Genomic DNA, 12,363 nt, shown 5'->3' with positions numbered 1-12,363 from the left:
GGGGGGGGAGGGGGAACAATAAAAAAAACAGCCAATGAACAGTGTTAGTGAGAAGCCCAAAGTCAACATCATTCTCCAAGTACCTCTCACCCAGCTTCACTTGCTGCCGTTTTTTCCCTTCCCACTTTGGGTGTTTCCCTTCCCCTGCCTGTGCCATTGTTCTGGGGCTTATCTGTCTGTATAACAAACCCCAAAAATTTGGATACTAAGATTGAAGAATATCATGGAAGACATAAGGAAGTGGTCTGCAGATGGAGAGCATATTTTTCATAGAAGTTGTATGTTTCAGTGCAGTTTAAGAAAAGGAGTGGGGGAGAAACAGAGGAATCTGAAATACAGTGATATTGATGCTGCTGATTTGTTTTCCTTTAGAATATGTGATGCAGCACTGGAAAGAAGATTTTATGTTTGGCTACCAGTTCCTGAATGGCTGCAATCCTGTGCTGATCCGGCGATGCACAGAGATTCCCAAGAAGTTGCCAGTGACCATGGATATGGTAGAGTGCAGCCTGGAGAGGAACTTGACCCTGGAGGAAGAAGTGAAGGTAGCGCTTGGGGTGAAGTTGGACTCCATCTGCTCCTCCTTGTGTTCTCTGACCTGCACTCCATGTTCTAGCTACATTTCAGCCACATCTCCATACTCCAGCTGCAGGCTAGGCCCTTTTCCAGGTCCGGTTAAAGGAAACACCTTCACGGTGTTTTCGTCTCAAAGGACAGGGAGTGTCAGAAGTGTGAAGCATCCTACCCTTTCCCAGAAGGATGATACTCTCTGTCACCGACAAAGCTGAACTAACATGCTGAAGAAGGACTAGGAGGATGGTATATTCCTTTTGTCTGTACAATGAGCATGGGGTGTGAAATAGTCTGAAACTTTTTTGCACCTCAATGTCACTGCTCATCACAATGAATGCCAAGTACACAGTCGCTCTCTGCTGAGAGGTTTGCTGTCAGGGTCAGCAGACACAAGTCGGACAGCTTGTATAGAGGTGCTTGCTTGCAATGGCAAACATCATTCCTGGCCTCCATGAGCAACGGTGGACTAGCAGCGACCTGTAACTGCAGGGCATGAACCAGCCCCTGGCCAAGACTCCCCAGTCTTAGTTGTGAGCCTCACTGCTTGTGCCTTTCTGCTTTTCTTTCTTCACCTCTCTCAGTGCTGTCTTCTTCCTCTCTCATCTACCTTTCAGTTGCTGCCCTGTTCTTTTTCTGACCTTCCCACCAGGAACAGTTTGCTGTGTTCTTTCATTTTTCCCTCTCTCTGTTAAAACACACCAAATCCTTTTCACTTTTTTTCCAGCAAGGAAACATTTTCATTGTGGACTATGAACTGCTGGATGGCGTGGATGCCAATAAGACAGACCCATGCACAATACAGTACTTGGCTGCACCCATCTGTTTGCTGTACAAGAATCTGGAGAATAAAATAGTACCCATTGCAATCCAGGTGAGCTTGCTGTCAGAATGCTTAAAGGGGCACATTGCTTATTGTCTCACTGTAAACGCACATGAATTTGAGGATTGTACTGTTTTCATCTCTTTCAGCTTGGTCAAAAGCCTGGGCCAGAAAATCCCATTTTCCTTCCTTCAGATGCCACCTATGACTGGCTGCTTGCCAAAATTTGGGTTCGCTCATCTGATTTCCACATCCACCAGACGGTGACCCATCTCTTAAGGACACACCTCGTCTCAGAGGTGTTCAGCATTGCCATGTTCCGGCAGCTGCCTGCTGTACATCCCCTCTTCAAGGTTGGTCTTTCCGTGAAGAGGTTCTGGGGAAGTCAAGGAGGTTTTCTTTTTGGCTTGACAAATCAAAAGTACATCCTGGTGGTAGCTCAGTTGGGATGGTTTGACCACCTGCCTGGCAAGGCAGTGTAGAGCTAGCTGCTCTCATCGAGGACTTCAAACTCTACACATTGTTGAATTCAGTCAAAGAATTTGTCCTCTACCATTGTTTGTCATATTTCACAGCTGTTGGTGCCACACATGCGATTCACAATAGCCATCAACACCAAAGCTCGAGAACAACTCATCTGTGAATGTGGCCTTTTTGATAAGGTAAGTAATCCCCTTTGCAAATCTTTGTTATTTTTCATGGGTCCCTACGTGTTTTAATTCTTTATCCATTACATACTGTGTTATTTCTTGACTTTTTGCTAAAGCACAAATATAAACAGCATCATCTGAGACACAGAAATGATGCCTTCAGTTAATTCACTTCCTGTGCTGAAGATGATATCTTTCACCTCTAAGTAACCAGTTCAGAACTGTATGATATCCAAACATCTAAGCCTGACTGTAATAGTGTTTACTGTGATAACAGCTCTTCGTCTCCTTGCTACCCCAGAAACAGCATGCCACATCTAGGAACCACAACAGATTGGCAAGCAGCCCTCTTTGTGGAGATGTGCTAGCTGCAACCAGGACATGTTCCTAATATACATCTGGCACCAGGGGAGGGAAAAAAAAAAAGAAAAAAAAAAAGAAAGCAGCTTCCATGCTCCAAAGTTCTTCTGCCTACATAGAAAAGAGAGGTTAACTGCAGGTTCTTTCTACGTCTTCTGTGCTCCTCTGCTAACTGTGGAGGCTTGGCAGACATTCCTGTCCAACTAAGTGGAAGGACAGCATCTGTACCCCATGCATGTGGGATGAGTGTGTTGCTAAGACCTGCTAATGAGGATCATGCAGTTCCAGAATTGTTGGTTTCAGTGTAAATGTACAGTCAGACAAAAGAGAGTAAGTGTAAGCTGCATACTGCTACAGTGCTAACACCACAAAGCAAAATTTGGGAGCTTCTGAGCAGTGATTATCTAAAGGATTTTGCAGTGTTGTTTGTTGTGAACATGCTGTGTTTTCCCACTCAAACATCCAGCAGGATTGTTGTCCTGGCTTAAATTCAAAGGTGCCTAACAGTAGCCTCCGATTCTAACCACCACCACCCATCATCAATCCTAAACCACTCTGCAGCATCACTTGGTGATTTAGCAAAAGCTCTGGTCCAACACACTCTTGGCTGCCCTCCTTCACACATACACTCATTCTGGAGCATGGAGCTGGCAGAAAGTGCTCTGGGTTCAGTACTTCTACACTTCATTACTGTGTTTCATTATATTATTTTGAGGTGATACATAGGATGTGCCTGTGGAGAGAATGGATCTGTTATCTGTGGTCCGTGGAAAAGGTGTGAAAACTCTGAGGTCAAAATGCAGAACTGCAGTAGACCTCTGCAGTTCGGTACTTGTTTGTGTGGAGATGTGCTTTCTTCTCCTGGTAATAGCACATCTCCTGGGAATTTGGACAGCCAGTCTTGGCACAAAGTGAGCCTAATTTATCTCTCACTGCTCATATCTTGCTGTTGTTCCTGCAGGCAAATGCTACAGGTGGAGGAGGACACGTGCAAATGGTTCAGAAAGCAATGAAGGATCTGACTTACAGCTCACTCTGCTTCCCGGAAGATATCAAAGCTAAGGGGATGGACAGCAAAGAGGATATCCCCTACTACTATTACCGAGATGATGGCATTAGAGTATGGGAGGCAATAAAGAGGTAAAAGGCTGTAGTTCTGGAAAGGGCCGATAAGGTCTTTGTCCCAGAGACATCACTCCATTTTGTCTCTGCTCTACATCACATTCTTGTGAATACAGCTTGGGCTGTTTGATCACATGGCGTCTTTTTGTGATAGGAGAGGATCAGTCATACTGGTTGGTGCCTGGTGCTCCCCTCTCGTGTATGTGGTTTGTGTGTTTCCTCATTTGTGTCTGCTGCTCATGGAACTTGTTTATGATCCTTCTTCTCTCTCTTGTCAGCAATGAAGCTAAACCATGAATTGGACAACGTGTTTTCAGAATGACTGGGGCTGGAGGTACAGGAGCTGGAGGAGAAAAGAGAAATTCCAAGAGTTAGTGCAGTTTAAGTGTAGAGGAGAGAAGACAGGTGGAGTATTGAGAAAGATAAAATGTTTCATCAGAAAGAAAGAATTGTTCCCTGTATCTGTAGACACAGGCTCTTTAGCCTTCAAGAAAATGAAGGCTAAAATTACAATAAAAAAGATTTTGGGTAGACTATAGCCAAATTACCATTTGATAGATAGAACAGATCATTTTGAGAGCCAGTGGAGTGCTGTGGCTCAATGGGGGCTACCATTTAAAATAAATAATTTCCTCAGGTGTTGAAATGATCCTGTCCTAGCACAGGGAATAAATGCCATCACATGGGTTAAGGGGAGTGTTGTGAACCCATCTTGAAAAACAGTTACTAACTCTCAGCTCCTGCTCGGTTTCCTGGTCAGAGATGTTTGATTCCTGCCCTTTACAGGCCTATATTCTTGCATTCTACATTTCAGAAGCCCCTGCATAAGTTTGTATTCATCTGTAGGATTTCACTGTAATTGTCCCTGTTCAGTGCAGGGGAGATGGTCCAGACCTTTAAAAGGGCCCTTTCAACTCAAACCATTCTATGAATTTAGCCCTGCAAAGGGAATTTAATTAGCTTTTTAAGCTATGCACAAACCGAGAGAGAACGCAGCAGCCAGAGCCACCCATGTGAGCTCATTTGGCTTCTTGTAGAAGCAGAAATGTTAAATGTGGTTCACGAGAGAGCTGTGTTTTGAAGCCCAGTAAACTGAAGCACTGACTGATTTGAACTAAACCTTTCTTAAAGTGCCTTAAAATTGCAAGGACTAGATTTTGTCAAGAAGGGCAGCAAGTTTGTGTCTGGAGAGGTCTTGCAAGAATGAAGCATACCTCCTTTTCAGAAAATAAGGTGTTTATAAACAAGACTTATGTTTAGAATGTTGTTTATATCTTTGTCTCCTATGATTTTGGTGCAGGGAATATCTTTCCATATTTCCTACAATTGTTAGTGCCCATTTGAGAGAAAAGGAAATTTTTACTTTTCTGTGGTTGCTTGATATTGCCTGTCTGCTTGTTCCTGCCCTTCCTTTCTTTCCTGTTCTCTCTTGTGCTGATTGCGATAGGTTATCTTTTCAAATACCAGATAGTAAATTCAATTTAGTTTGACTATTTGTCAGTGTTAGCTGGAGGAGGATATTACACAGCCTCAGACTTGGCTGAGAGATTCATTGTAAGTACTTGGTTTATAAATAGTGTGAGCAATACCTTCCAAGCACTGGGTGTCCTCACACCTGAGCCCACTCACATGTGTGTAACCATAGCCTACTTTTCTGTGAAGGGGTGTCAGTATCTGCTCTTTAATGAAATGACTTCTATCCCCAGCCTGTCCTTTTAGGTCCCTTCCAATTTGGGATATTTCATGTTTCTATGACTGTGGTCCAACATACTTCTGATGGTGGAGCAGTGATACTGCAGTTGGAAATAATTGCATTCCCACCGCTTGTGGAGGGTGCTGAGCCCTGCTCTTGCCCCCCACTCTTCCAAGGTGTATCCTTTCTGTACGCTCAGCAGAAGGTCTTCAGTAGGATTTCTTTCTGCTCATTTGTTTGTTTGTTTGTTTTCATTTGTTCCTCTGTCTGCAGTTTTGCAGAGGATGTGATTCAAATTTACTACGAGAGCGATGAGGTGGTGTGTGAAGATGTGGAACTCCAGGCCTTCGTCAAAGACATTTACATGTATGGGATGAGGGGCATGAAGGCCTCAGGTAAGATACGATGGCCTGGCCAGCTCTACATCTTCCTAGGTCTCTAGTGATAGCAAGGCTGTGTGCACTGCACGTCTTGAACCGCTGGTGACCCCTTCCCTTCTTGGCCCACAGACTCAGTTTTTTGGATTGCCCCTATGGGCTGAAAACCTTCCCAGCCTGCAGCATCACCTCTTTACACTGCAGCTACCACAAGGGCTGTAGGAGCAAATAGGACGACCTGGGTCTGTAAAGAATAGGAAGGGCATAAGTGGGGAACAGCTGGCCTTCCCTTACTGTCTCCACTCCTGCTGTGGGAGCACTGCTCTGACCAGGAGCATGCTGAGCTCCTTTACAAGATGAGCACAGTGTGCTGAGGACAGGAGTGTGCAGGAATGGTTGTGTATCCTCTCCTCTTTGGGCTTGGTACCTGACCAGAGCTACCATGTCTTCTTGCCCCTGCCAGGTTGAGTTTGCATCTACAGCACGTTCATGGTGCAGACATGGCAGCAGCTGTCACAGAGGCAGCTCACCCCAAGGTGCTGTCAGATCTCTAGTTATCATGGGACCTGCCATCATGCTGGGCTGGGACAGGACAGGGAGTGGAGGGCAGGACTAATGTTGGGGCAGGAAAGATGCAGGCTCAAATGTGCTTTGGTGACAAAATATTTCCCCTGTCCCTGACTATTCTGTTCTTTCTTTAAATAGCTCTGTTTGATTACTCCCCCTCAAAGACTGCTTGATTCAACTATTTCTGTTCCTCATTCTGTTGTTTTTGTTTCAGAAGTTCTCATTTCCTCACTTATTGTTTCAGCAAATAAGCTCTCCCCACACTTGTTCCCACAGTGCATTTGATTGCTGAGCCTCAGACATTTATAAATACAAGCAGACAACCATTTGCTCTTTGGCGTGAATTTTCTCTGCTTGCATTGCAGAAGGAAGGAAAAGGGACTCTCTGGGTTCCTTGACGCAGGGTAGGTGTGAGGACAGAGATGCCATATATTTTAAAGGTATAATTATGCTTTGCCTTTCTCCTAAGGAACGCCACCTGCTTTGCAGACAATGATGATGCCTTACAAATCTGTATGAGGTAAAGGCAGGATCATCTCTGCTTTTGTGACTGGACAGCCAAGACACAGAGCTTGATTAATTGCTGTTAGAGCACATGGCAGAACCAGTAACAGAGTCGGAAGGAGAATGTCCTGCTGTGACTGTTGCATGGTCCTCCAATTCACACCTTCAACCAATGACTACTGGGTAACTGCGTTGTTTCATGGCTGGGTTACTTATTCTTTTCTTCTCCCTCATTCAGGGTTTCCTAAGGTGATCAAGACACGGGAGAAACTAGCAGAATATCTCACAGTGATAATATTCACCACATCAGCCCAGCATGCAGCTGTGAATTTTGGTCAGGTAGGAACTTCTGGGAAGACTGTTCATCCTATTGGGCTGGGAGATGCACCTACCAGGGCACAGGCTGAGAAGTGCTGTTTGATAGATAAGCAGACATTACATTGCTCTTTCTGGGTGAACTAAATGCAGTGTCGTCTGCAAATCCCAGTGAGGACTGTGGAAATACTGATTTTGGAAACATTTGGAATAATTTTGAGTACTACATAGGCGCTGAAACTTGGGTTTGGGAGCTATACCTTGTATATTTTGGTTTCATTCACTTTATCGTGGGGAACAATTCTGTTTTAAAGCATTTAAATGGGTTACTAAAACCCATTTTGGAAATACTGAGGGGATCAGGTGCGCAGTCTAGATACCACAGCCCCATGCCTTCCAGACATCACCTGAACTGCCTGTATACATGCTGGTAGTCTGTGGCTCATTCTGCAACAAAATGCAATGAGTTATGCTAAAAGGCTTTGCTTTGTATTTGCTGCAAATGGGTGCATGAGTGATTACCAAGAACTGCTGTGATAAGCTGTGCAAACTTGGCAGTATGTTTGTGCCAAAGCAGCATATATCCCATCTTCAGATGTGGCTTAGGAAACATATACAGGTTGGTGCTGTGACTGCAGCACATGTAGCTCTCTGTCTTTGAGTTGGCTCAGCTGGACGTTTCAGCAGTTCAGTCCCAGCAGTACAGCAATCTAGCTGGCCTGCTGGAGCATTTACTAACGTTGAAAAATGCCTTACGCATGTCTGTGGGAGTTGTACTTCTGCTTTCTGAGGTGGCATAGATAAGCTGCTACAAGGTGAAATTGTATTAAAGCCAGCAGGACGGGCTCCAGGTCCTCTGTGGTGTCTAGTAGGTATCCATCAGGCAGGATAGGCGGACATATATATGAAAGTAAGGAAAAACTACTTTGAAAATAAAGGTTGATGGTAATTGCAACATCTCAGATGGTGGCAAAATTCAGGATGGTAACTGAGGCAAGGTGAGGCATCACCATCCTGCAGCACTGAGGTATCCCAGAAGTAATTCTGAGTTAGAATTGTTTTAATTGGAAGGAACTCTTAGAGACCATCTAGTCCAACTCCCCTGCAATGAACAGGGACACCTACAGCTCAATAAGGTGCTCAGAGCCCCATCCAGCCTGACCTTGGATGTCTCCATGGACAGGGCACCCACTACATCTCTGTGTTCCCAGTCCAGTGCTCACCACACCACATGTACATGGCATATTTGCCATCAGCTGCCTCTCCTACCACCTTTACCCAACAGCCTGGCAATGAAATGCTAGCAGGTGGCCATGGCTTGCATTGGTGGGTGTCTGTTGGGGTATCAGAGCCATAGAGGCTTTGCCAATGCCCCAGCAAAAAGTGCATGTGCAAGCTTAGTGATCTGGCATAGGGAATCACAACCTCGATAATGGAACATCACCAAATCTGGTGATTTAAGAATGATGCAATATGACTGGAGAACAGCAAACGTATCCTCCAAACACAATAAAAATTGCAAGCTTGTTTTACCACAGCACCGTGGTCACGTTCTTAGAGCAGGTTTTGCAGAATAGAGCAATTAGAGAAAAGGAAATTTTACCCATTTTAGTGGTTTTATCAGAGATAACCTCAAACTTTGAAGAGATCTTTGTTTATTAAAATAGCTAAATTCTTTGCCTGACAACTGAATCTGGGTATGTGGTCAGCAGAATAACTGCTCCTATGGAGGTGACCGCACTCTTTCCCTTGTGAGATACTTCTGGGAAAGATAGGGACTTTCTTACCTCCTTCAGTGCTTCACAAGAGCATCTCTCTGTCCTTCAGTTTCATTAGTATCTTCTCATTCTGAGGAATTCCTATTACAGAAACAGACTCCCCAGTGCCAAATTTCATAATTTCCTTTGAAGCGTTCCTGAATACCCGCCACTGTAGCTTTTCGCTGTGCTTTTTTGCCTTGTGCAGTATGACTGGTGCTCCTGGATTCCCAATGCCCCACCGACAATGCGTTGCCCTCCTCCGACAGAAAAGGGGACAGTCACCATCGAGCAGATTGTAGAGAGTCTGCCAGACAGAGGACGTTCTTGTTGGCATCTGGGAGCTGTCTGGGCCTTGAGCCAGTTCCAGGACAATGAAGTAAGTTGACCTTTCTCCAGGAGGTGGGGGACATAGGGAGATAACAAGAGCTATTGGCAGGACCACACTGACTCATGTGTTTGAGTGCTGTGTTTGACTTGAGTATCCATGGATGAGAGGCAGCAGCTAGGGATGGAGGGTGGGCGGGACACATCTTTCACTGGCAGTGCTAGTGTAGGCTAGCTTAAATGTTGGTTGGGCATAATAGTAGCACTCCTAAAGCTTAGGGTGTTGTTCTGCTGGATGACAAAGCATTGAGTTAGAACAGTCTTTTTTTTTTTAATTCTCAAAGCATGATTTCTTGGTGGTTTTTTTTCAACTAGCTGTTTCTGGGCATGTATCCGGATGAACATTTTGTGGAGAAGCCGGTGAAAGAGGCTATGGCAAAATTCCGCAAGAATCTGGATGAGATCGTCAGTGCCATCACTGAGCGCAACAAGAACAAAAAGCTCCCTTACTACTACCTGTCCCCAAATCGCATTCCCAACAGTGTTGCTGTTTGAGCAACTAGGAGAGCTCAGCGGAGTATAAAACCAGTGCATGTTTTCCTGTTACATATGGTTCTCATAAGAGACCTTTCAGAAATTTGTAAAATCACAAACACGCCCTCTCCATCAGAGCTGACCCATATTCTATTTTGGCTTTCAAAGCAAATTTAACTATGACAAATCTTGCACACATTTTAGCTGGCGACTCCTTAGGTCAAATTCGTTACAAGCTTATATCACCAAGATTTTTATATTACTCCTAGAATCAATACCTGCATTAGTGTTAGCTTTCTCTTTCCCAGTCAAAACAGAGAAATCATAGAAATTACACTGCTTTCAAGCTGAGTACTGCCACGCTGTGCGTGAGAATTGAACATAGCAGTGAAAAGGTACTGAATGAAGATGGGTGTCTTCATATTCTTCATTTCGCTCATCTGATTCAATGAAAATAGTATCAGGAGCAATAAACAGGTCACATCTTTTAAGTCCTTCCTATTTTTAATAGATGATGCTCTTGACTTGAATTCGTAGTCTTTCAAGTTTGTGTGTTGTTTATAATCTGATTTTAAAAACTTACGTTAAATATTTTCATTACAACTTTGAATGCCCCAGTCAGGATGAAGGTAGAAGCAGAACATTTCTATAACACAGACAAGAGTTTTTATCACCTTCTTATAGCGAAGTCACTTTTCTCGTCTAAAATGAGAAAATCTAGCTTACAGGAAATGAATTCTTTTACCTATATATACCTATGTATTTTCTACATAAAACTAGTAAGGTTTGTTTCAGCATCTGCCAGAAGAGTTTTCTGTCACTGATATGCATGGCAAATGTTTTGCTTAGCATAGTAACAAGTACAGACTTAGCAGTGGTTATTCTCAGTTTCATTACTGAGAAGGCTGGGCATTGTGGGCAGCTTCTTTTGTTCTGGGAGGGAAGAAAAGGCTAGTTTCTATAAAGGTTATGGAGAAAGGTCAAATGATGGCTTCAAAGAAGGATCCTTGGATTTGACCAATTAAGTATAATCTGTTCCACCTTAGAGACATCCGAGTTGTGTCTGTTATATTCAGAGATGATTAGGCTCAAGTATCTGGGCTTTGGTTTAAGGTTACGAGTCACAGAGATAGCAAAAGGGAAAAGTGAGGTTTGGGAAATTTAAGAGTAGTAGTTTAATTAATAACACTTTTGGATTATTTTTCCCAGATTTTTTGTATTAGTGGTGTAAGCCTGCAGTGTTTGTTTTGTTGTTTGTTTTTTAAATATATGAGAAAGCTGCTTATGCTAATAAAACAGAACTGAACAAGAAAATTTAGCTTTTATTTCTTAACTCACTTTCTAATGCTCTATATTTTGGAAAACTTGTTAGGAATATAAGGTTTATATAAGGAAGATAAGGTGCTGTGTAGAGAAATGAAGCTCCTGTACATTGAGAAAATACAGTTATTTCTGTCACTCGTGTGAGTTCCAAATAAGATTGGTGCTAAAGCGTCCTTCATGTTTCATATGAAATCCAAAATTGGAAAGGACAACGATTTTAGACCCTTGATGGTAGTCTGATTTCCTTTTTCTTCTACCAGTGAAAGAGCTTCAGCAAAAATGTGGACAGTGAGACCACTTCCTTCTCTGGAGGAAGTACACTTATGACTTGTGTGTTTTCCTCTTACCACAGCCCATGAGAATGATGGCTGCAGGCACCAAGGCATGCGATTGTGAGTGGTGCTGGAAGACAGCCAGAGGACCAGAGACCATAGCATGCGAACCACAAAAACAAAAAAAAAAAATGCTCAGCTGAATTTCACAACAAGCTGATGCAATATATCCAGTTCACGCCCCTAGCTCATGTTCTTTCCCTGTATATGGTGAATGTCTTATTGCCTCAGCCTTCCTATGATAATGATCTGCACAGTCAAGCATTTTCTGGAAAAAGTATAGGAAGAGAGTCTGAGGGCTGGTCTCTTGTATCTGTTCCCTTGCATCCTAAGCCTGTGAACCTGGGTCTGAGGGGAAGTTTGGGGAATTTGTTGTGCAGCTTTCAAGGCTGATACCAGCAACCTGGTTTAACTGCAGCAGAGGCTGTGGAATGAGGTGAGGAGGTTAAAGGTAACACTGTCACTAGTAAGGAAGCAAATATAAGCAAATGCCACAGCACTTAGTTTCTCCCATCCTACTCCCTGCTCCCTTTTCAGCCAGTCAGCATTTACCAGAAAGAGACCTTCTTGTGTGTGGCCTGTGAGTTGTTTCACTGCATCCTTAGCTATGGCTTGAACAAATGCGTCCCTGAGGTCACGCTTCTAAGGTCCTGCAATGTCCACTCCCAAGATCACTTCTGGGCAAACATGAAAGGATCAGCTCTCTCTGAAGTGGGTCTCAAGTGAGTGCACTCAACTGAGTGATAGATGTGAGATGATGCACATTTAAAGTAATATTTAACAGGATTGAACAGTCAGTGGCGTGTGTCTTAGCTGGATGGCTGATGGCCAGTATGTAACCTGCCTTCTCAGCTCCAGCACCCTTGCTGTCTTTCCCAGTTGCAGTGACTTCTTTATCGACTGGGAGATGCTCACTGCAGAATGCTCTGGCAGAGACTCAGAAGGCTCTGTTATCTCTGTCCTTCCTCACAGTGCTTGGTCACAGAAGAAAGCACTTCAACTATGAAACACCATTAGTGGTAGTGAGAATAGGAAAACACTTCCCAGACCCTTTGGCTTTGCAAGTAGAGTACAACCCTAATGTTTTCTCCTCAGGCAAATGACAAAAA

General features: G+C 43.8%; 1 protein-coding gene across 1 annotated transcript in view; it reads left to right on the top strand.

Moving 5' to 3' along the window:
• The window catches only part of ALOX5 (arachidonate 5-lipoxygenase), a 23,874-nt gene extending 12,961 nt beyond the window's left edge, over positions 1-10,913 (top strand). Inside the window, exons 6-14 of the mRNA XM_003207969.4 lie at positions 373-545; positions 1,298-1,444; positions 1,543-1,746; positions 1,969-2,055; positions 3,365-3,543; positions 5,492-5,613; positions 6,905-7,005; positions 8,947-9,117; positions 9,441-10,913. Of these exons, the coding sequence (XP_003208017.1) occupies positions 373-545; positions 1,298-1,444; positions 1,543-1,746; positions 1,969-2,055; positions 3,365-3,543; positions 5,492-5,613; positions 6,905-7,005; positions 8,947-9,117; positions 9,441-9,620 (1,364 nt within the window). The 3' untranslated portion in view covers positions 9,621-10,913. The remainder of the gene's footprint in view (positions 1-372; positions 546-1,297; positions 1,445-1,542; positions 1,747-1,968; positions 2,056-3,364; positions 3,544-5,491; positions 5,614-6,904; positions 7,006-8,946; positions 9,118-9,440) is intronic.
• The last annotated feature ends 1,450 nt before the right edge of the window (positions 10,914-12,363 follow it).

The sequence above is a fragment of the Meleagris gallopavo genome, chromosome 8 (genome assembly GCF_000146605.3).
Source record: "Meleagris gallopavo isolate NT-WF06-2002-E0010 breed Aviagen turkey brand Nicholas breeding stock chromosome 8, Turkey_5.1, whole genome shotgun sequence".
Taxonomy (NCBI): domain Eukaryota; kingdom Metazoa; phylum Chordata; class Aves; order Galliformes; family Phasianidae; genus Meleagris; species Meleagris gallopavo.
Note: the sequence above shows the minus strand (reverse complement) of the source record. Positions and strands in the feature narration are given on the sequence as shown.